We start from the raw sequence: 22,979 nt of genomic DNA on the forward strand, positions 1-22,979 counted from the left end.
AGGGACAAAAAAGCCTACTTTTAATTAGAAGTTACTCCTTGAATTTAATATAATTATTTACACAAGAATGTTAACCGACTCCCCAGGATTTACCTGAAGACACATGATTTCACTTACCTTCATGACATTGTCTATGGTGAAACCACTATTATCTGTGCCCAACTCCTTCAGTAAACGCTCCACCAATTCAATTTGATTCAATACCAAGCGGACTGCAACCTGTGGTTTCAGGGGCTGCATCAGCTGCGGTGGGATTATATGAAGTGGCCGTACTTCTTTCAGCAATGCCATTTCCTGTGAGAGAGAACAGGTTTTTCAATACAGTTGCTTAACAACTTGTTTAAGAAGGAACTACAGATGCTGGAAAATCGAAGGTACACAAAAAAGCTGGAGAAACTCAGCGGGTGCAGCAGCATCTATGGAGCGAAGGAAATAGGCAAAGTTTCGGGCCAAAACCCTTCTTCAGACTGATCGGGGGTGGGGGGGGGCGGGGACAAGAAAGGAAAAAGGAGGAGGAGCCCGAAGGCTGGGGGATGGGAGGAGACAGCAGGGGGACTGAGGAAGGGGAGGAGATAGCAATGACTAACAAAATTGGGAGAATTCGATGTTCATGCCCCCAGGATGCAGACTCCCCAAGCGGAATATGAGGTGCTGTTCCTCCAATTTCCGGTGCTGCTCGCTGTGGCCATGGAGGAGACCCAGGACAGAGAGGTCGGAGACGGAGGGGGAGTTGAAGTGCTGAGCCACCGGGAGGTCAGCTTGGTTATTGCGGACCGAGCGGAGGTGTTCGGCGAAACGATCGCCCAACCTCCGCTTGGTCTCACCGATATAGATCTGCTGACATCTAGAGCAGCGGATGCAATAGATGAGGTTGGAGGAGATGCAGGTAAACCTCTGTCGCACCTGGAACGACTGCTTGGGTCCTTGAACAGAGTTGAGGGGGGAGGTAAAGGGACAAGTGTTGCATCTCTTGCGGTTGCAAGGGAAAGTGCCCGGGGAGGGGGTGGTACGAGAGGGAAGGGAAGAATTGACAAGGGAGTTATGGAGGGAGGGGTCTTTGCGGAAGGCAGATATGGGGGGAGATGGGAAGATGTGGCGAGTGGTGGGGTCACGTTGGAGGTGGCGAAACTGACGGAGGATTACTTTTTGTATGTGACGGCTGGTGGGGTGAAAGGTGAGGACTAGGAGGACTCTGCCCTTGTTGCGAGTGGGGGGATGGGGAGAGAGAGCAGGGTTGCGGGGTATGGAAGAGACCCTGGTGCGAGCCTCATCTATGGGAGGGGAACCCCCGTTCCCTGAATAATGAGGACATTTCAGATGTCCTGGTGTGGAACGCCTCATCCATGGAGCAGATGCGGCGTAGACGGAGGAATTGGGAGTAGGGGATGGAGTCCTTACAGGGAGCAGGGTGGGAAGAAGTGTAGTCCAGATAGCCATGGGAGTCAGTGGGTTTATAGTGGATGCCGGTCAGAAGTCTATCACCTGCAATGGAGATAGTGAGGTCAAGGAATGGTAGGGAAGTGTCGGAAATGGTCCAAGTGTATTTGAGTGCCGGATGGAAGTTAGTGGTGAAGTGGATGAAGTCAGTCAATTGTGTGCGGGTGCAGGAGGTGGCACCAAAGCAGTCGTCGATGTAGCGGAGGTAGAGGTCGGGGATGGGGCCCTGGTATGTATTGAACAAGGATTGCTCGACGTAACCGACAAATAGGCAGGCATAGCTGGGGCCCATGCGTGTGCCCATAGCTACGCCTTGTATTTGGAGGAAATGGGAGGAGTCGAACGTGAAGTTATTGAGGGTAAGGACCAGCTCCGCTAGGCGGAGGAGAGTGTCAGTGGCTGGGTATAGGTTGCTTCTCTGGTCGAGAAAGAACCGGAGGGCTTTGAGACCATCCTGGTGGGGGATGGAGGTGTACAGTGACTGGACGTCCATGGTGAAGATGAGGGGGTGAGGGCCTAGATAATGGAATGCGCGGAGACGACGGAGAGTGTCTGAGGTGTCTTGAACATAGGTAGGGAGGGATTTAACCAAGGGGGATAGGATGGAGTCAAGGTATTTGGAAATGAGTTCGGTGGGGCACGAACAGGCAGAGACAATGGGTCTTCCGGGACAGTCAGGTTTGTGGATTTTAGGGAGAAGGTAAAATCGGGCCGTGCGGGGCTGGGGAACTATGAGGTTGGAGGCTCGGTCGGGTACGGCATTGGAGTTGATGAAGTCGGTGATGGTGCTGGAGATGGTGGCCTGGTGCTCGTCAGTGGGGTCATGGTCCAGGGGTAAGTAGGAGAAGGTGTCCGATAGTTGGCGCGTGGCCTCAGCTTTGTAGAGATCGGCGCGCCAGACTACCACGGCACCTCCCTTGTCGGCGGGTTTGATAACCCAATCTGGGTTGTTGCGGAGTGAGTCGATGGCAGAACGTTCATGGGGGGAGAGATTGGAGTGAGACAGGGGAGTGGAGAAGTTGAGGCGGTTGATGTCGCGACGGCAGTTATTGATGAAGAGTTCTAAAGCCGGAAATTGGCCACGAGGGGGGTTCCACGAGGAGGGGGTGCGTTGGAGACGGGAAAATGGGCCAACAGTGGGGGGCGAGGACTCCTTCCCATGGAAGTACGCTGTGAGGCGGAGGCGACGGTAGAAGAGCTCCAAGTCGTGGTGGGCGCGGAATTCATTGAGGTGGGGACGGAGGGAGACAAAGGTAAGACCTCTGTTGAGGACAGACCGTTCGGTGTTGGAGAGGGGGAGGTCGGGGGGGGATAGTGAACACCCGGCAGGGATGGGGGTTGGGGCCGGAGGAAGGCAGGTGGGTGGACTGGGGACGAGGCAATGTGTGGTGGGGAGGCGATGTGTGGTGGGGAGGTGGTGGGTGGTCAGGGGGTGGGGGGGTGAGAGGGCTGTGGTGTGGGTGGGGAAGAGCAGGGGTCACATAGTTAGAGGGGGTTGGGGAAGACTCAGTGGAACTGCCACTGAGGTAGACCAGGCTGGGTCGACTGGCACTAGGACCCAGTGGAGTCAAACCCAGGAGAGTGGGAGTAAGCAGCGTGAAGGCTTCAGGCCCAGTGGAGAGTCCAGGCTCCAGGTAAGGCGACGGCTGTGGGTTGTTGGAGGGAGGTGGAGTGGCGCGGGTCACCGGACCCGATGGTCGGAGTCCAGTGGCGAGGGTCAGCGGACCCGATGGTCAGAGTCCAGTGGCGAGGGTCAGCGGACCCGATGGCAGGAGTCCCGTGGCGCAGGTCAACGGACCCAATGTTTGGAGTCGATGGGCGGTTGAGTTGGGGTCCGCGGGATATGTGTGGGAGGTCCCGGTCGGCGGGGTGGCGCGGCCAGCCCGGGAAGGCGACGAGATGGGTCGGGTGCGGTGCGGTGGCCATGCTGGGGGTGCCCCGGTCCGGCGGCGATGCCCGGTAGGTCGGGTCCAGCGGTGATGCCCGGTAGGTCGGGTCCAGCGGTGATGCCCGGTAGGTCGGGTCCAGCGGCGTTATTGGGCGGGCCCAGTGCGACGGCGAAGTTCAGTGGGCCCGGTCCAGCGGCGATGCTGGGCGGGCCCAGTGGGACGGCGACGTTGGGTGGGCCAGGTGCGGCTGTGATGTTCTGCCGACCCAGTGCGATGGTGATGTCGGGTGGGCCCGGTGCGGCGATGAGGCTGGGCGGTCCCGGGGGCCGTCGAGGGTTGGAGGAATCAGCGAGGGGGAGAAAGTCCGAGTTACCGAAGCTGCGAGGCTGGGCATTATCGGTAGGCAGGTGAGGGTCGGCAGCGGCATCGACGTGGAGGTCGGTGAAGGCGGCGTCCTGGTGAGTATTGAAGTCGCTCCTCGTGGCCAAGATGGCGTCGCGGGACTCGGGCAGGCGATGCAGGCCAGAGTTGGGGCCCGGAGTCTGCTGGTGTCGCGGGGCGTCGGGAGAGGCCTGGAGGCGGGATAATTTGAGGTCCTTGGTGGAGTTCAGGTGGGCCAGGAATTGTTGATTGAAGAGGTGGATCTTCCGGCGGATAAAATATAATTGGGGTCCGTTGCAGGTCTGGGTAAGCGAGGCCTGAAGTTCAGGGAGTGTCAATGCGAGGTCCTGCTGGTGCCGGCGCATCGCGGCCAGGGTGGATCTCAGTGCCCGGTTGGAGAATTGTTGAGTATGCCGGTGGATGGCCAGTCGGTACCGATGGTCCGGTTGGGGTCCGAACTGGGAGGTAGGGAACTGGAGCTGGAAGCCATGAGGTATGAGATGGAGGCGAAGGCAGGACCCGAGGAAGCAGATGTGGCTGTGGTATCGAGTCTGGGTAAGAATGTGGTCGTACAGTTGGAGGGCAGGGGGATCACAGATGGGGGACAGTTAGAGAGGAGGTTGTGATACTGTCTCCGGAGAGAAGAGGAGAACTTCTTCAAGGTAGGCATACCTTGAAGAGATAACGCAGTGGAGTATACAAAGTGTTTAAGAAGGAACTGCAGATGCTGGAAAATCAAAGGTACACAAAAAAGCTGGAGAAACTCAGTGGGTGCAGCAGCATCTATGGAGCGAAGGAAATAGGCAACGTTTCGGGCCGAAACCCTTCTTCAGACTGATCGGGGGTGGGGGGGGGGGCGGGGACAAGAAAGGAAAAAGGAGGAGCCCGAAGGCTGGGGGATGGGAGGAGACAGCAGGGGGACTGAGGAAGGGGAGGAGATAGCAAGGACTAACAAAATTGGGAGAATTAACAACATCTGGTTTAAATCGTGATCCTTCAATTTGTCTTATTATGGACACTACACATGATCATTCTTACAAAATAAACAGACATTAACAAACTACAATTTTCAAATAACTAAACATTATCAAAGCCACATGGTTTTCTGACAAATTTTAGGACTGCTCAGATTTGCTTTATCTGGTTTTGTTACTGTTGATTATGCACACTTTCTGTAGTTTTCACTCATAGATTCAGATCAAATTTTCACATCATGGTACAAACTTACATTTTTAATCAAATAAGGCAAAGCATTCTCAGCTACGCTAACTAAATAACTAGTAGTTCCCAGATATCATTCTTAACCAGTCTTGAATCAAAATAATTCCAACTAGAGTGACAGCTACAACAATTCTCTTTGGCATTAGTGGAGGGGAATATTACCTATTTGTAATGTGGTCAAACACAAATTAACTTCAAGTCATAGACCATAAAAACTATGGACCACAGAGTCCACTGCTACCATCAAACAACAAAGCACCCAGTTATACTGTCCCATTTTCTTCTCCCCACACACACCAGATTCTACCACTCACAATTTACAATGGCCAAATTATCTACAATATATGCACTTCTTTGAGATGTGGGAGGAAACTAGAGCACCTAGAAGAAATCCACGTAGACACAAGGCGAATAAACAATAGACAATAGGTGCAGGAATAGGCCATTCGGCCCTTCGAACCAGAACCGCCATTCAATGTGAGCATGGCTGATCATCCACAATCAGTACCCCGTCCCTGCCTTCTCCCCATATCCCCTGACTCCGCCATCTTTAAGAGTCGTATCTAGCTCTCTCTTGAAAGAATCCAGAGAACTTGCCTTCACGGCCCTCTGAGGCAGAGAATTCCAGACTCACCACTCTCTGTGAGAAAATGTATTTCCTCGTCTCCGCTCTAAATGGCTTACTCCTTATTCTTAAACTGTGGCCCCTGGCTCTGGACTCCCACAACATTGGGAACATGTTTCCTGCCTCTAGCATGTCCAAATCTTTAATAACCTTATATGTTTCAATAAGATCCCCTCTCCTCCTTCTAAATTCAAGAGTATACAAGCCCAGCCGCACCATTCTCTTAGCATTTGATAGTCCCTCCATCCTGGGAATTAACCATGTGAACCTACGCTGCACTCCCTCAATGGCAAGAATGTCCTTCCTCAAATTTGGAGACAAAAACTGCACACAATACTCCAGGTGTGGTCTCACTAGGGCCCTGTACAACTGCAGAAGGACCTCTGTGCACCACAAGAATACCACAGGTTAGTTTTGAATGCATGTCACTGGAGATGCGAAGCAGCAGTTCTACTCACTGCATCTGTTTCGTTCAACTTTTGGATAGGTCCGAGGTTTCTTATAACCTTGTTATGGAAGGGCAAATTAAGAGTAGCGCTGCAGTCTTCCAGTCAAATGTTTTCCAGTACCTAACAACTCACGTCAGTAAAATAGACACAAAGTGCAGCAATTCAGCGGGTCAGGCAGCATTTCTGAAGAACATGGATACGTGATGTTTCGGGTCAGAACCCTTTGGGTTGATTGCAGTGGGCAGGAGAAAAATGGAAGAGAGGTAGGATGGGGCAAAGCCTGGCAGTTAGAGGTGGATACAGGTGAGGGGAGTTTCACCAATACTTCCCCCCTGCTCCCTGTGCCCCACCTGGAGACACATATTTTTCCCTTTCCCCTGGCCCTTCCACCTAGATTATTTTTTCCGGCTTCACATTTCACATCTCTTCTCTCCTCTCCATCTCACACCATTTGTCTTTTCATCTCTGGCCTTTGTCCAACCATCTGCCAATCCAAAACACCCCTCACCTATATTAACATATCACTTAGAAGGCTTTGTTCCACCCCAACCTCTCTTCCAGCTTTCTCCACCCTACAACAATCAGTCTAAAAGGTCCGAACCTGAAATGTTACCTATTGATGTTTTCCAGAGATACTGCCCAACCCACTGAGTTACTCCAGCAGTTTGGGTCTTTTTTTGTAAACCAGCATCTGCAGTCTACATATCACGTACGTGGGTGAATGGCTCCTCGGGCATTAAAAAAAGCAATTGCCAATATATGAAATTGAGAACACTGATGACAATTTTCAGTCAGATTTTCTTTAAAAGTTTGACTAAATTGAGACAACTCTAAGCAGTACACAATTTCAAATATAATAAAGAATCAAGAATGAAACCAAAGTCTTATTCACTGTGCTCAAATAGAATAGGATCACTAACTCTTAAAAGAATAAATATTCAGCACTTTGAGCAAGGTACATAAAAGCCTCTTATAAAGCTCCACAGTATCTATTACTGCACGTTATACAATGGGTCTATACAACTTTGTTGTAAGGACAACAATTCAGAGTTAATACATTTAGAGGACATAGCTTGAGAAAATACCACTGCATTCAGAAGCGGCATTAGTTTTCATTAAAATGGGTTGGCAAAATATGGAACACACAAAATACAACCAAATATACCAAACTAAACAGCATACATTTTCAAATGAAAACAGAGAATGGATTTACCACAGGGAAATAAATATCTGGTTGGTTCAGATAGGTTTATTAGTCATGTGTACTATGATGGTGAAAGGCTGTGCTATCCAGGCAAATCATACCATACAAAATTACATTAAGGTATGCAAGAGAGAGAAGGAAACAGAATGCAGAATAGTGTACACAAAAATGGTGGAGAAACTCGGCGGGTGCAGCAGCATCTATGGAGCGAAGGAAATAGGCAACGTTTCGGACCGAAACCCTTCTTCAGAATAGTGTTACAGCTAAGGAGAAAATGCAGATTAAAAGGGCCACAACTGGGTAGATTGGGAGATCAAGAATTCATCCTTAACATGAGGGATCTATTCCAGAGTCTGATAACAGTGGAAAATGAGCTGCTCTTGGTCTGAAGCTGTTGTATTGTCTACCAGTCAGGAGGGGACAAGAAAGAATGATTGGGTGAGAGTAATCCACCGTTATTTTGGCTGCTTTCCCAAGGCAGCAGATAATATAGATGGAAACAATTTGAGGGGCATGGGGCGTGCTGATTAGCATGATGGACTTCGTTACGTTCACAGCTCTGAAATAATGTACATGAGTAAATATGCTGTTTATCCATTGGTGGAATGACAACTAACTATGAAATGAATGACAAAGGCCATTTAAAACAATCATGCAGATTTAGTAGAGATAAACCATTGTTTGTATTTAAAAGATCAGTAATATGTAGATTTTGTTTTAAATATGATTTAAAAAAATTACTACAATAAGGATTAATCACTTTGAATGCGATTTGAATAGTGATTAATCACTAAATGAAGGGGCACCAATTACAAAGAAACCTCTTTATGCCATACTTCAACTACCTGCTCCAACAGTAGTGTACAAGTGCATATAGCATTAGGATGTGTGTTAGTACATGAAAGATAAATGACCTGGTTACCATATGAATTAAATTTAAGTACAAACAAACAAATAACCTGACCATTATTTCACTCATTCCCTCATGCCCAAACACAGCCAATATTCAATTGCTAGCCAAAGATGATTAATAGTTACTCATGAATATGTAATAACAAAATGAGTTTACCACATTATTATATGCTGAGAGGACACGATTTGCTTTGCAGCAAAGTTCAACGTTGTCATTTCACATTTGGCCGATTAATCCCAATTTAGCTGCAATGCAGCAGCAACGATAGTAATTCAAAACTTTAGGGCCTGTCCCACTTGGGCGACCTAATCCGTGAGTTCTGGCGAGTTTGCCCTCGACAACACTCGAGGGCAACATGGTCGACACGAGGTCGTAGGAGGTCTTCGTAATTCTCCTTCAAGCTCGAGAGTGGTCTCTGCGTACTCGAGGCCTTAGCTAGGTCGCGGCGTTTTTTTCCAATATGTTAAAAACTGCCCGCGAGTAAAAAAATGTCGCCATGGAAAAAATCGATACTTTTTTTACTCGTAGGTTTAGTCGTAGTAGGTTGACATGTTAGTCGTAGGTAATCGAGGGTAGTCAAAGGTAGTCCTAGATAGTCTTCATCATAGTCGAAGGGAGGTCGAAGGAGATCGAAGGAGGTCGTCTTCACTCTCTACTATTCGGTGTCCAAGTTTCCTGAAGTTAGTCGAAGCTGGTCTTCAACATAGTCGAACGAGGTCTTCTACATAGTCGAAGGAGGTCTTCAACATGTCATTTTTTCAAACTCTTCTAAACTCGCCAATTAGGTCGCCCAAGTGGGACAGCCCCTAAAGTCATTGGCAGCACACATATTTTCTTTCATAACCATATTGGGCAAGCAAAGGAAGATAGAAATAGCAAAATAAAGAACATCTGGCATATCACTACTCACTAATGTAATGATCAGTGTGGTTGTACAAATATAGCCCTCAAACTGCACGAGCAGCCAATAAAATCAAAGCAGACTGGTGGTTTTATTGCAAAGTTTGATTTAACGACAAACATTAAATCAATTACCAATGGCTTCAATATACATCTCCCAGGTTCAAATTTTAACATTAAACAGATGACTTGTTCACTTGTAAGTTCATCTTGAAATACAACTTAAAATTACAATGCAATTATTTTATCCCCAGTTAGCAACTGGGAGATCCTGCAAGCCTAGGCAGACTGCAGCAAGTGTTCAGCAAAATGGTCGACTAGACTACAGTAGACAAACGTTGACAATAAAGAGTTGGCTGAGAACATAAAAATGGAACCTCTTCTATTCTTACCTCACACCTTTTATCTTTTTATCTCTGGCATTTGTCCAACCATCTGCACATCAAAACCATACTCACGTGTATTCACTATCTATTTTTTTGGGGTCTTTTTTATTCTCTAAACCAGCATCTGCAGTTCTTTATTTCAACATTATCATTCTTCAAACTTTGTCATGCCCCTCCTCTCTTCCAGCTTTCTCCCCCCCAGCACCAGAAAAAGTCTGAAGGGTCCCAACCTGTAACGCGTTCCTCGGAGGAGCCACCTGACCCACTGATTTGTTTTGTCTGTTTTTGTAAGGCAGCATCTGTAGTTCCTTGTGTCTACATATAATCAGTTTCCTTCATAAATAAATGCATCATACTTAGGCATTGCTTTGAAACAAGCAAAAAAATAAAATAAAAATGGAGTCCAAATTGAAATCCTGGTTATGTCAAAACATAATCCTCTGATTAATCCCTTAATGTGGCAGTGCACTATTTATCTAAAAGCACCTTTCTGGAGCATTTAATACACAAGCATAACAAGGACTCAATTGCTTACTTGTATGAAATTCATTGCTGCCACTCGAAGATGTGTTGTTGCATCTCCAGTCTTACTGAGGAGGATGGGTAACGTTTTCTCAACACAATGAGCAATTTCAACTTTGCCCAGCTTGTGTTTGGGAGCAAACTGAGTTATCAGCATTTTTAGTAACTTCAGAGATGCTTGGAAAACCTAAGAAATGGTAATAAGAGCAACAATGATTTACATGCTTTATGCAAACAAAAATATCTCACCTTTCTTTATTCAAAACAGTAATGAAATATATCATGAATAAAATTACGCACAGGTTTTTTTTAAATCTTAAAAAGTATTGATAGTTGTACTATGTGATAGTTATGTCCCAAAGAAACATATTTTAGAAATACATTAGAAAAATAATTGTGTCAATGGGGAACAGGGAGATAGAATCTAGAGTGTCGCATACTCCCAGTACAAAAGTTATTCCTCCCATACAATTTTCAAAATTAAGGTTTTTTTTAAAATAGCTTTGATTTTGCCACTGCAAGCTAAATATACTAAATGCTTTATGTTACAATGTTTCATAAAGTAGCAATGCACGTGTCAATATAAACAATTCTTGCCAATTTCCATAGCAGACTGTGTTCTTAAAAGACAATTAGATGGCTGGAAACAGTTTATTTTCCCTCGACTGTTTTTCCTGACAAGACTGCGAGTCAATTTCCAAATGTTACTTCTACTCTAGTTCCCGATAGAAAACGCATTATAAGTAAATTTGTCCCGTATTGGAAAAAATGTTCTCTAATTTATCAACTGCGTTCAACCCAATCTGTTTTATGAAAAAGCAAGCTTTGTAGCAGAACTGACTCTATTCATATTGTTGTATCATACATTTAAAATTCACATTCACAGCCCAAATTTTGCAACGTTAAGTACATTTGGGGGACTTTGGTATATGCACAAGATTCAGCTGTGGAATCAAAAGTAAAGGCCATTGAAGGAACTAGCCCAGCTAGGCAGCACGATGGCGCAGCGGTAGAGTCGCTGCCTTTTACAGTGCTTGCAGCGCCTGAGACCCGGAGTTTGTACATTCTCCCTGTGACCGCAAGGGTTTTCTCCGAGTTCTTCGGTTTCCTCCCACACTCCAAAGACGTACAGGTATGTAGGTTAATTGGAGTTAATTGTAAATTGTCCCTAGTGTATGTAGGATAGTGTTAATGTGCGGGGATCGCTAGTTGGCATGGACTCGGTGGGCCGAAGGGCCTGGTTCCGCGCTGTATCTCCAAACTAAAACTAAGAGAACCAATTATTTAGTGGTGGGGGGGGCACTAATGCAGCAGTTTATAAAGAATAGAATTAAGACAAGAGAATCTACCCGCCATTCAATGTGACCACCGCTGATTAACATTAGAAAAAAAGTGATGCTACACATTAAACCAAATGCAGGTCTGATTCCTCATTGCATAGTTTGAAACATTGGTACAAGTAAAAAGCTTAAGATTGGCACTTCTTACAAAGTTCTCAAGGCATTCCTGCACTACTGGGCCAGAGAAATATCAGGGGTGGATTGTTTACCTTCCAGGTCAGATCAGCAGGAGGTAGGTTATAGAATCTCAAAAAGATTGATGAGAAATGATAGGAATAATGGAACATAAAAATCAATTGACAGTTTACCACAGGACAGGACAGTCTGCCCTTACAACATAGCAATGTCTGCCCTTGCTACCAACATTTAGTGATGAGGCAATTTCTATTGTGTTCCATTGAAACACATGAAAGATGAAAGCAAAAAATAAATAAATTCAACTATCTTGGCAGCAGCAGCAGTGAAGTTGAATTAATGCTGCTGCCAAGGCATAGTGGATTATAAAAACATCTTTCAATTTGAGTTCAACATTTGTAGGTTAACTATTTGAAATTAGAAAGGTGCATTGGCATCTAGAATTATATATATGTTGGTAAAAAAATTGTTAACATCTCAAACTACAATGACAAGTGCAAAATAATTGGTCAATTGCAAAGCTTCTGATGTAATAGAAAATTTAAGGATTCAATTCATTCTAAGAAATAAAGCAAGGAAAAACTTCAATGCTGAATCAAGATAAAGACAATATGGCAATCACATTTAAAATGTTTACCCCTTTCATCATAATTTCACATGCAGTCCCATAAATTTAGAACAATTTAGACATCTAAAACTTTATAATCTTGGTGACATCAGTAAATTTAATTCTCTAACTGAAAGCAAATACGGCTTATTTTCAGTAGGCAGGATTGGTAAAAGTATGTCCGTGTCCACATACTGCAACAGAACGACCTAAATCCTTCTGCTTTCTTGGCATCATAAGCCTTTTTTGAAATTGGACTACTTCTGATATAAAAGTTACATTGTGCACAATAATCCAGAAAACCACAAGTCCTATGAACAGCACAACCATGGATTTCATGTTTATTAATCTTTCTGCAAGGAGAGAAGAATGCAACCAGTCTTTCAGACAGTTTTCAGAGTCAACAGTCAGTGATTCTTCCCTGTAGAAATTGACACAAAGTGCTGGAATAACTCGTGGGCTAGGCGACATATCTGGAGAACATGGATAGGTGTAGTTTCGGGTCGGGACCCTTCTTCAGACTGATTTTGGAGGTGGTGGTGGTGGGGGGGGGGGGGGGGGGGGTGGAGAAGAAACCTGGAAGAGAGGTGGGGCAGGACAAAGCCTGGAATGTGTCAGGTAGATACAGGCGAGGATGAGGTTTGGATAAGCGGGTGGTTGAACAAAGACTAGACCAGTCTAAAGGCATGAGATAAAGATGGAAGAGTTGCAAATTGTGAGGCCAGAGGGAGGAATGTAGGTGACAGGGGAGGAGAAAGAAATGGATGCAAGTCCCCGTGGGGCACAAGGAAGGCATGGGGGAGGGGGAGAAGATTGGGGAAGTGGAATAGAGATTTTATTAAGTAACCTTGCAGAATCCAACGTTCTACCATTGGGTTATAAGCTACAAATTGTACTGTTCCTCCAGTTTGCATGTGGCCTCATTCTGGCAACGGAGGAGGCCCGGGACAGAAAGGTCAGCATGGGAATGGAAAGAGGAATTAAAATGATTAACAACAATGTACCTGTCCAAATGTTTCCTTTAAACATTTTGCCAGAGATGTTCTCCAGAGATGCCACTTGACTCGCCGAGTTACTACAGCACTGTCTTTTTTTTTTGTATAAGCCAGCTTCTGCAGTTCCTGGCATCTCATGAATAAATCTTGGTTTAGCATCATGAAGCTAGTACTTTGCTGCACTCTAGTGGCAATTGTAAAATTCTAAGTACAATCAACTCCGGTAAACAATGGTAAGGAGCATTCCACCTTAAATAATTCATTAATCACTACCCAAAAATGTAAGGCAAAACAAATTCTTCTTACAACATTTCTGTGAAAAAAGTATTTGAAATAAATTTACAGAAGCTTACTATATTGATTGATCCAGAAGGTTGCTATATGGACTGTTTTCTAGGAATGCAACCCCCACAACCTCATCCCCTCCACAATATTGTAGGAGATGCCTGCAGTCACTTAGAAAAAATCCTCCCACATTATTTTCCAGGTCACTCTCATGGGATTAGCAGCTACTTAGCTTTTAGATCATAAATATCCATCCTCAGGGGTATGAAGAGACCAGTAAAACTCAAAATCTAGCATCCAAATGATTGGCATCTGGCTTGGTCATTAGTGTAGACGGCAATCCATGGTCTGGAAAGCAAGCAGGGTGTAGAGCAAGGAGTCCGAAGAGCACCGGAAAATATATTATAGTGTGGCGGCTCCCAAGGACCATCAGGCCATTCCACTATCTAACCCCTCGGCACGGGAATGGGCTAGTCCAGGGGCGGCCCTTAGCTACAGGGATAAAGGGCGCAGGGGTTTAGGCGCGATTGCTCTCTTGCAGACCCAACTGGACAAGAGAACAACATCTTTAGATTAGATTAGATTCATTTATTGTCATTCAGACCTTTCGGTCTGAACGAAATTTTGTTTCCCTGCAGTCATACATATAATTTTAAAAATGACAAAAAGACACAATCAACACAAATTTAACATCCACCACGGTGAGTTCACCAAACACCTCCTCACTGTGGTGGAAGGCAAAATCTTAAAGTCTCTGTCTCTTCCCTCTTTGTTCTCCCTCCGCCGAGGCGACGGTTCAAACTCCGCGGGTGGTCGCTGCCGCCGCCACAGCTCCGAGGCCGAGTCGGGTCTCTGCTGCCGCCGCCACGGTTCCGGAGTCGGGTCTCCGCTGCCGCCGCCACAGCTTCGGGGCCGAGTCGGGTCTCCGCTGCCGCCGCCACAGCTTCGGGGCCGAATCAGGTCTCCGCTGCCGCCGCCACAGCTTTGGGGCCGAGTCGGGTCTCCGCTGCCGCCGCCACAGCTTTGGGGCCGAGTCGGGTCTCCGCTGCCGCCGCCACAGCTTCGGGGCCGAGTCGGATCTCCGCTGCCGCTGCCGCGGTCATAAAATTCCTCCCAAAATACCTGGCTCTTAGCCTTCATTTCGGGTTTATCACCGCGCTACAATACTACAGGTGCACAACCTTTTATCCGAAAGCCTTGGGACCAGACACTTTTCGTAATTCAGAATTTGTCGGTCTTCGGAATGGAAATTTTTTAGCGTAGATTTTAATGGCTGGCTCAGTGGTAGAGTGCTCGGCTCATATCCGCTAGGTCGCGAGTTTGCGCCTTGATCCCGGCAGTTACTCGATCGCGAGTTTGAGTCTTCAATGTCGTTTTTTCTTGCAGAATAAATGTTTATATGAAATGCAGTGTAGTAGAGGTGTACTGACTGTGTGGGCAGAACTTTGGAAGTGATTGCCCACCAGTCTAAAAAGCCGCTGTGTCTCCCTGTCCCTGGGATAGCAGGGGGCGATCAAACAGCACAATACCCCCCTCCCCCTCCAACTCCAGAGGAATCCGCTCCCCGATGGGCCGCTACGGCGACAAGTGGCAGTTTGCCCACAGCCCGAGCTGCGCCCCCTCATCCGCCACCCCAAGAACAAGACGTACATTGCACTCCATCAGCTTCTGCCCCTACGTGTTCCTCTGGAGTTGGAGCGGGGCTGGAGTTGCTGCTGGCTGTGGGTCTCTGGGATCTCCGTGCTTGCAGTGGGCCTGGGGGTCGGTGGGCGGCGGTGGGAGCTGTGGACCTACGGACCTACCTCCGTGGAGCTAGCCAGCTTCGGAGCGTGGAGAGCTGCGGGGGCGCGCTGCTGCGACCCGACTCCGGTGGATGGTGACACCGGGAGCCTGCGGGTCCCCGGTGGGAGACCGTTTTGCGGGGCACCGGCAGCGGCGACTTCTCCCGCCCGAATTACGGGGTTGAGAATGACCTGGAGGGGGGCCTTACAACGTCCGGCGTGGCTGAGTGGCCGCGGACTTGCTAGCGCCCGCCGGGGGCTTTGACCTCGACTTCGGGAGAGGAATGGAGAGCAGGGGAGAGACAAGTCTTTGCCTTCCATCACAGTGAGGAGGAGACTCACTGTGATGGATGTTTATGTGAATTGCCCTCTCCCTCTGCAACTGCAAACAACCCCACTCTCCTGCAAGGGCGGTACAGTTCCCGGAGGATGGCAGGTGGCCGGAGACGTCAGGTCCAACAGGAACCCGCTCCCCGATGGGCCCCTACGACGCCCCGAGCTGCGCCCCGTCATCCGCAACCCAGGTTCCTCTGTAGTTGGAGTGGGGCTGGGCTGGAGTTGCTGTTGGCTGTGGGTCTCTGGGTTCTCCGTGCTTGCGGTGGGCCTGGTGGTCGGTGTCCAATTGGTCCTGACGTCTCCGGTGACTGGCACGGCCGACGTGAAGACAGTGCAAAGCCCCCGCGCCGGTGCAATGGGCGGGGAGCTGGAGAGGGGAGGGAAGGGGTCACACACATGACCGGGAAGCAGAGGGGCGCAGGTGGGGTGAAACTGAAGGGAGCGACTATCTGCACTGTATATCGTGAGTCTACCGTGGGAACTTTTTAACTCAGCGGGCAGGCAGCAGCATATTGTCAATTATTAACCCTCCCGTGCAATATACCCTCACCTTCTCTTTTATGAATGGGGATTTAGTTCCCCTTTCTTCGAGGACCGACCGGAGGTTCCGCTGTCACCTCTGCGGGCCGCCCTCGGTGAACGTTTTCAAGGACCTTTCTTCAAGGACCGAAAAAATGGCCGCTATTCGGAGGTTTTCGTTATTTGGATCTTCGGATAAAAGGTTGTGCACCTGTACTGTTTAACATGTCAATTTTACGGACTACCAAGCAGAGATGTCAATTCCTCTAGCTAGGAATATGGAGAACTCAACATCCCCAACAGCCCTCCAGGTGAGTCTGAGTTTCACGTGCACCTCTTCCAACTTCGTCAACTGCAATTGGTGCTCCTGATGTGGTCTCCGTTATATCGGAGGAACCAAGCAGACTAAATTACTGTTTTGCCGAACATCTACACTCTGTCTGCCAAGGCCTGTTGGGTGTCCCTGCTGCTACACATTTTAACTCCTCTTCCTATATTAACCTTTCTGCCGTTGGCCACCTCCATTGAGAGAGCGAGGCCACATGCAAACTGCAAGAACAGCATCTCATATTCAGCTTGATTAGCTTGCAACCCAATGGTATCAATAATGAATTTGTCAAGTTTGAGTAATACTCCCACCTCGCTGTGCAAACATTTCCCCCATTATCCGTCACCCTGCTTCTTTTCCTTCCTTTGTAGGCTATCTTCACGAGTAGTCATCTTTGGATAAGGAGTTGGCCATTAGAACAGAGATGATTTTTATACTGCATATTTTAAAGCTTTTCAATGCTCAGCGACAGGTCATTGATGTTAATTCAAGACTATCAAATAGTTAGGATACCAAAGCATTCAAATTTATTGGAGTTTAGATAGGATCATTCATTATCCTACTGTAAATCAGTGTCACTCATGTTATGAGTCACACCCACTTGTTTAATAGAAAGCCTTTCTTCTCTTTCTTCCCCAGTCCAGAGTTATGTGTTAAGATGAAGTTACCTATGCTTTAATACCAATAAAACTATTTGGATCTTAATCACTGTGCATGAGTTAAGTTATTCCAACAACAAAGCCCAATGACATAGTGTCAGAAGTGGGATTCGAACCCACGCATCCAATTGGAGACCAGTGGTATGACAAAAACGCAGGCCGCTGCCACCGGGGACAGGTGGTTAGTTTGCAAACTGACAAAGGTCATGTAATTTCTGGAACTCCCTCTGAGCCACGCTCTTATTTGGTCAGTGCTGATGGCGGCACCTACAGACATAACAGACAACATATCCTGCCTGTGAACGGCTCTACCTCCGTAATATCCAGACCGTACAAGTGTACTTCCGTCCACGTCCAGCGGCATCGGTCCGCCTGTACCAGCACAACAACCCACTTCTGAAACCACTGCTCTGCCAATAGCGACACCTCCTACGCCTGTGCCAAAGTCCCGTTTCATCACCGGGGATGCTGTTTCAATCTCCGCCACCAGTCAAGCCACCGACTCTGTCCCCGGTGGCGAAAAACGGAGATGGTTTATATCGCACACGTGCTGGCCGTGTTTGCAAGCCCACCGTGAAGTACCCGGGCTATGTTCGACTTTCCTCCAGCTTATTATCAATTGCTATGCATATCAATGGTTTTGTGCTGACCTTTAATTCTTTAAGAGGGAGGATGTAGATCAGTGTGTCACTCATGTTATGAGTCATACTATAGCTCCGCCCACTTGTTTAATAAAAAGCCTCTCTTCCCTTTCTTCCACGTCTAGAGTTATGTGTTAAGATGAAGTTACCCATGCTGTAATATAATACTAATAAAAGTCTAATAAAAATCACTGTGCGTGAGTTAGGTTATTCCAACAACAAAGCCCAATGACACCTACTGAATGGCAGAGCTGACTAAGAGACTATTTCAGCCATGTTGCTTCTATATTCCATTTCTGATCTTACTCCTGTTGGAAATCAATGTATAAATGCTAGAGTGTAAATGTTTGGGAGCAGCTATCATCCTGCTCAAATAATTTGCTTTTGTGATTGTAAAAATACTTGCTTGTAAATGCATTGGAAAATAATTGGTGAAGGCATTACAAAATCAATTTAAACTGGAGAAAGTACAGGTTCATTGTTCATAACTTACCGATGACACTTTGTCTTTAATAGCTTTACGAACAAGGAAGATTGCAGCTCGTAGCATATTCTTTAACTCGTCCTTGGAAATATCATCAGAAACAGTGGAAAGCTTTTTATAAACAGCCAGCAAAGCATCTTCCCTGTACGACCAAGTTTTTGAATAGGCACCAGCCACCTATAACCAATAAAAAAAATTGATCAGAAATCCACATAAGATATTTGAATGAGTTCAACGGAAATCTTGATCAGATTGAAAATTCTGCTACTGCGTCATTCTCCAACTACTCTTCCCAACTTCTACAGATGCACCCTAGAAAGCATTCTCTCGGTTTTCCTCACAGCTTACTTTGGCCCAAGATGCCAAGAAATTGTAGAGTTATGGATGTAGCCCAGTCCTTCACACAAACCAGCATCCCCATCCTGCATTGACTTCATCTACACTTCACTCTGCCTCGAGAAAGCAGTCATTTATACCCTGGTCATTCCCTCTTCCTTCGGGCAGAAGATGCAAAAGCTTGAAAGCCAGATTCAGAAAGAGATTCTTCCCTACTCTTATCAGACTACTGAATAGTCTCCCATAAGCTAGTGTTCCCATCTCCCAACCTACCTCAACGCAGACTGTCAACTGTTTTTATGCGCAATATCTCTGTAATGGTGTAATGCTGTAAAACTATATGCTGCATTCTGTTATTTTTTTGTTTGCACTACTCTGCGTAGTTGCGTATTCCTTGATTCTATTCACGTATGGCATGATTTAACTGGGTACCATGCAAACAAAGCATTTCATTTCATGGCAGTACACATGACAATAATAAAGCCATATCAATACCACTTCTGTGCCAACTGTAGAAATGGTATCGATAAACAGTCTCCATAACAATGGAACCAGTAGCATTGTGTACAATATTAGAACATTTCAGATCTTGAGGTTACAATACAGTAAAAATGTACAGTAAGACCCGAAACGTCACGCATTCCTTCTCTCCAGATATGCTGCCTGTCCCGCTGAGTTACTCCAGCATTTTGTGTTTACCATATGGTCTATGGGGTGGGTTTGAGGCTGGTTAGGATAGGATGCAGAACACCAGAGTATAGATTTGCAGTTGGAGCCAAGGTCCCAAGCTCTTGTAATTTCCTCCATCGTTTAAAATCACTGGGTTCACAAGAGAGTACGACATGTCATGTGAAATAAAAGTATGTTTGCGTGTTAATTGAAGTAACATCCAATACCCAGAAAGTATGCTAATCTGGCAAAATCACAGACCACCACCAAATTGAAGTGTTTTAGACACAATATGCTGAATGTTTCTCAGTGATCCATACTTGTACTCTTTATATAATTATCATAATTTCTAGAAGAGACAACCACCCCAAATTCTAACCTTCCTCAGGCAAAAACAAAGGAATCAGACTATGTCACGCAAATTATGCCAATATTTGGTTGGAGGATATCCTTAGGAAAATGACAAGAGTAAGGATCTATATGCGTGATGACCGGCCATGTAAATCCAGTCAGTAGAACCTCAAAGCTATTCGATTTTGAAAGCATATAAATACAGAGAGTACATGAACTGTACAGTACCGATGGAGTAGTCATTGGCAGTTTTGCATTTGTTACCAGAGCATCTCAGAGGGAAGAAAGTTTGGAAATGCTTAGTCATCAGTGAACCTAGGACATGAATATTAAAATCCACCTCAATGTCATATATTTTAACAACCACTAAGTAAATACAAAAGCAAAATGGAAAAATCTGAAAGCGGAATCAAAAATAATGCTTCTAAATTGTATATAGTTTCCTACCTGTGATCAGTGATTGCCTGAAACTATCAGTGGCCTTATTTTCCCTTTCTACCGTGTCAAAAGTTTCATATGATCTCATCACAAAGTCCACCTACTTCTAATTTCATGCTATTTCTTATCTCTTTGCCATATAATCTCAAGTAGTGTCCACTCATCTGTTCCAATTAATCTTCAAAGCAGTATCCAAAATCTGTTTCAATTTTATTTCCAATGCAACTCTGGCTCACCCGATTCCTTTGTTCTTACCCTGCCAGCTTTTGCTGCAACAAAGATTTTTATTTCTGAAGGGCCTGTCCCAATTGGCAGTCATTTACACGACAGGCTGGTAGTGACTGACGCGCGACGGTCGCACGCATCATCATGCGTCCGCACAGCCATCTGGAGCGCGTGACGTCATTTGAAGATAGACACAAAATGCAGGAGTAACTCAGCGGGACCGGCAGCATATCTGGAGAGAAGGAATGGATGATGTTTCGGGTCGAGACTCTTCTTCAGTACGAAGAAGGGCAACGAGGAGGAGGAGGAGGAGCCATCTTGGTGAACGGCTGCTAGCCAGCAGCCGTCCGTTTTAAATCCGTTTTTTTTATAGTTTTTAGTGAGTCCTGTTTTTTGTTTGTAGGGGATATGGTCTTTTTAATGTGGGGGGTAGGTGTAAACTTTATTTCTAGGTCCCTACCTGGTCGGTGTGGCAGCCTTTTCTCCGGGCTGCCCGTTGACCCGTCCTCGTGGCCTACCTGCAGGCTTGGAGCGCCGTTTCCTGGCGGGAACCGCCCAGCACCTCGGCCTCGGCGGCGGCACAGCATTGGAGCGCTGGAGCGGAGCGGGCGATGCCTTGCCTGGGTCGCCGCGCTGGAGCTCTGGCGAGCTGGACCGCCGAGAGCAACAACTCCGGGCTGCGGGTCTGCGGAGCGTAGAGGCGGCGTGCGGAGAGGCGGCAGTGTGGAGAGGCGGCGCCGACTTCAACAACGGGAGCCTGGGAGCTCCAAACCGGCGCGGCCTTGTCGGCTTCTGCAGCCGCGGGCTCCAACCAGGAAGCGACCGTTCCAAGTGGCCCAGCCGCCAAAAGGACTCTCCCGACGCCGGGGCAAGACCACCCGGTGAGAACGGCCAGGGACATCGGGCCTCCGTAGAGGCAATTGCGGTGGCCTCAATAGGCCTGACTTTGGGGTGAACATGGGGTGGGGACTGGACATTGTGCCTTCCTCCACAGTGCTACCCACTGTGGGGGGATGATTTTTTTGTCTAATTGTAGTCTTGTAGGTCTGTGTCCAAGATGGCTGCCGTGAAGAGAGAGTGGACGCTGGCACGATTTGGTTGCCGCTGCTCCCTCTTCACACTGTGTTTTTGATTTTCTGTTTTTGGATTGAATCCTGTTTTTAATTTGTGTCTCTGTGATGTCTTTATTACTAGTTATATTCCGATTATATGTTATTCCGATATACTATGTAAGGTGTCCTTGAGATGTTTGAAAGGCGCCCATTAAATAAAATTTATTATTATTATTATTATACATATATTACGTCAAACTGCTCACCAGTGCCTCTCCAAATAAATCAATGGCGAAACTAGCTTCTCTGAAAGCTTTCTCAGTTAAGGGCTCTGGTTCTCCAGCGATACCACTTCCTGATGTAGGTGAAGTGTCTGTGTTTACAGCAGGCATCTCATTACTTTCTTGTTGGGAAACACTGCCCAATTCTGAAGGCTTGCTTTGAGCTGGGAGTGGTCTCTCATCATAAGGAAGCGAGCCAGTATCCACCTGGGGAAGGACAGGAAATAAAAAACAGGAATGTGATGGTCAGTTTCCTACAGATTTCCCAATTATATAAGCATCTTTTCAACAGCTGTTCAACTGTTTTGATAGGAAAATATTTTATACATTATTGGCCATCAAGAGATCATTCAGATAGATAAGTGCAAACATAGATCTAGTTTCTAATCCCTTCGCTTTCCCTAGCTGCTTACAATCTCTTTGTTTAGTTTAGAAACTAAATGGAAAAAATAGCACAGCTTAAAGTTAAATATGCTATTTTGGCTGCAGAGAATACGTTAAAATTTCCAGGCTAATGCACAAGCTACAAATTAGTCAGTCAAGAAAAATTCGCTTTGAAATGTTTAAGTATTTCACAGTGGGCAGTCTCTCAATGTACTTGCTGTATTAAAAATTTCAACAGTGTTAACTCACAAACGTGTCACATTTCTCTTATAGAAATATGAAGACTGCAATTCCAGTAATCTTGTATCAACAACCGTAACCAATGTAAATATTTTCATTGGTACACAAAAAAGCTGGAGAAACTCAGCGGGTGCAGCAGCATCTATGGAGCGAAGGAAATAGGCAACGTTTCAGGCCGAAACCCTTCTTCAGTCTGAAGAAGGGTTTCGGCCCGAAACGTTGCCTATTTCCTTCGCTCCATAGATGCTGCTGCACCCGCTGAGTTTCTCCAGCTTTTTTGTGTACCTTCGATTTTCCAGCATCTGCAGTTCCTTCTTAAACACTAAATATTTTCATTCCTGCCTTCAAAGGCCAGTCACTAAAACATTTGTTAAAGCATAAACATACCCTTGGAGAAGGTAGCCTGACAGGTGGTGCAGGAGAAGGCTGTGGTGTAGGAGACCACTTTGGCTTTCCAGCAGTTCGGTGTTGTAGTTTGGAATTTGCTTGAGGCATTTCTTGCAGATGGACTTTCTCAGATAGCCGATTGGATTCCACTTCCAGAACTTTCTGTTCCTGTTGAAGCCTACTGGGGTGATCCATTGGTTCAAGAGGAAACTCAGGAAACTTTCGAATCTGGACAGCAAAAACATTATTGATGTACAAACTAAATGTTATCAAATCTGGAGTCATTTGTTAAAATTTGGTTACTTTCATAACCATAAAAATCTATAATATTAAATCAGATGCCTTTGACTAACTAACTAAATTGCGGGGTAAGCAAATAACCAAAGAATAGATAGAAATGTTCAACGTTAATTATCCCGAGTCTTAAAGTGTGATCTAATTCATTGTACAACATTGGTCTAGTGTTCCTTACAATTCAGGATTATACCACTCTAATTTCATAGCCAATTAAATGCTTTTGGAGCATTGTTACTGCCACGATACAGAAACCACATCAACTTAAACATGACGCTCAGGAGT

At 46.2% G+C, this 22,979-nt stretch overlaps 1 protein-coding gene across 5 annotated transcripts in view; it reads right to left on the bottom strand.

Annotated features, from left to right (window-relative positions):
• The window catches only part of cep104 (centrosomal protein 104), a 79,708-nt gene that overhangs the window by 37,784 nt on the left and 18,945 nt on the right, over window positions 1–22,979 (bottom strand). For all 5 annotated transcript variants that reach the window (XR_004416542.1, XM_033048067.1, XM_033048068.1 and 2 more), the window contains exons 10-14: window positions 22,401–22,628; window positions 21,375–21,596; window positions 18,047–18,214; window positions 9,941–10,114; window positions 118–294 (exon numbers count right to left, since the gene is read on the bottom strand). Coding sequence is in view for 4 of the 5 variants with exons in the window: in XM_033048067.1 (XP_032903958.1) it covers window positions 118–294; window positions 9,941–10,114; window positions 18,047–18,214; window positions 21,375–21,596; window positions 22,401–22,628 (969 nt within the window). In the remaining variant the exon portion in view is untranslated. The remainder of the gene's footprint in view (window positions 1–117; window positions 295–9,940; window positions 10,115–18,046; window positions 18,215–21,374; window positions 21,597–22,400; window positions 22,629–22,979) is intronic.

This window comes from Amblyraja radiata, chromosome 31 (genome assembly GCF_010909765.2).
Source record: "Amblyraja radiata isolate CabotCenter1 chromosome 31, sAmbRad1.1.pri, whole genome shotgun sequence".
NCBI classification, from domain to species: domain Eukaryota; kingdom Metazoa; phylum Chordata; class Chondrichthyes; order Rajiformes; family Rajidae; genus Amblyraja; species Amblyraja radiata.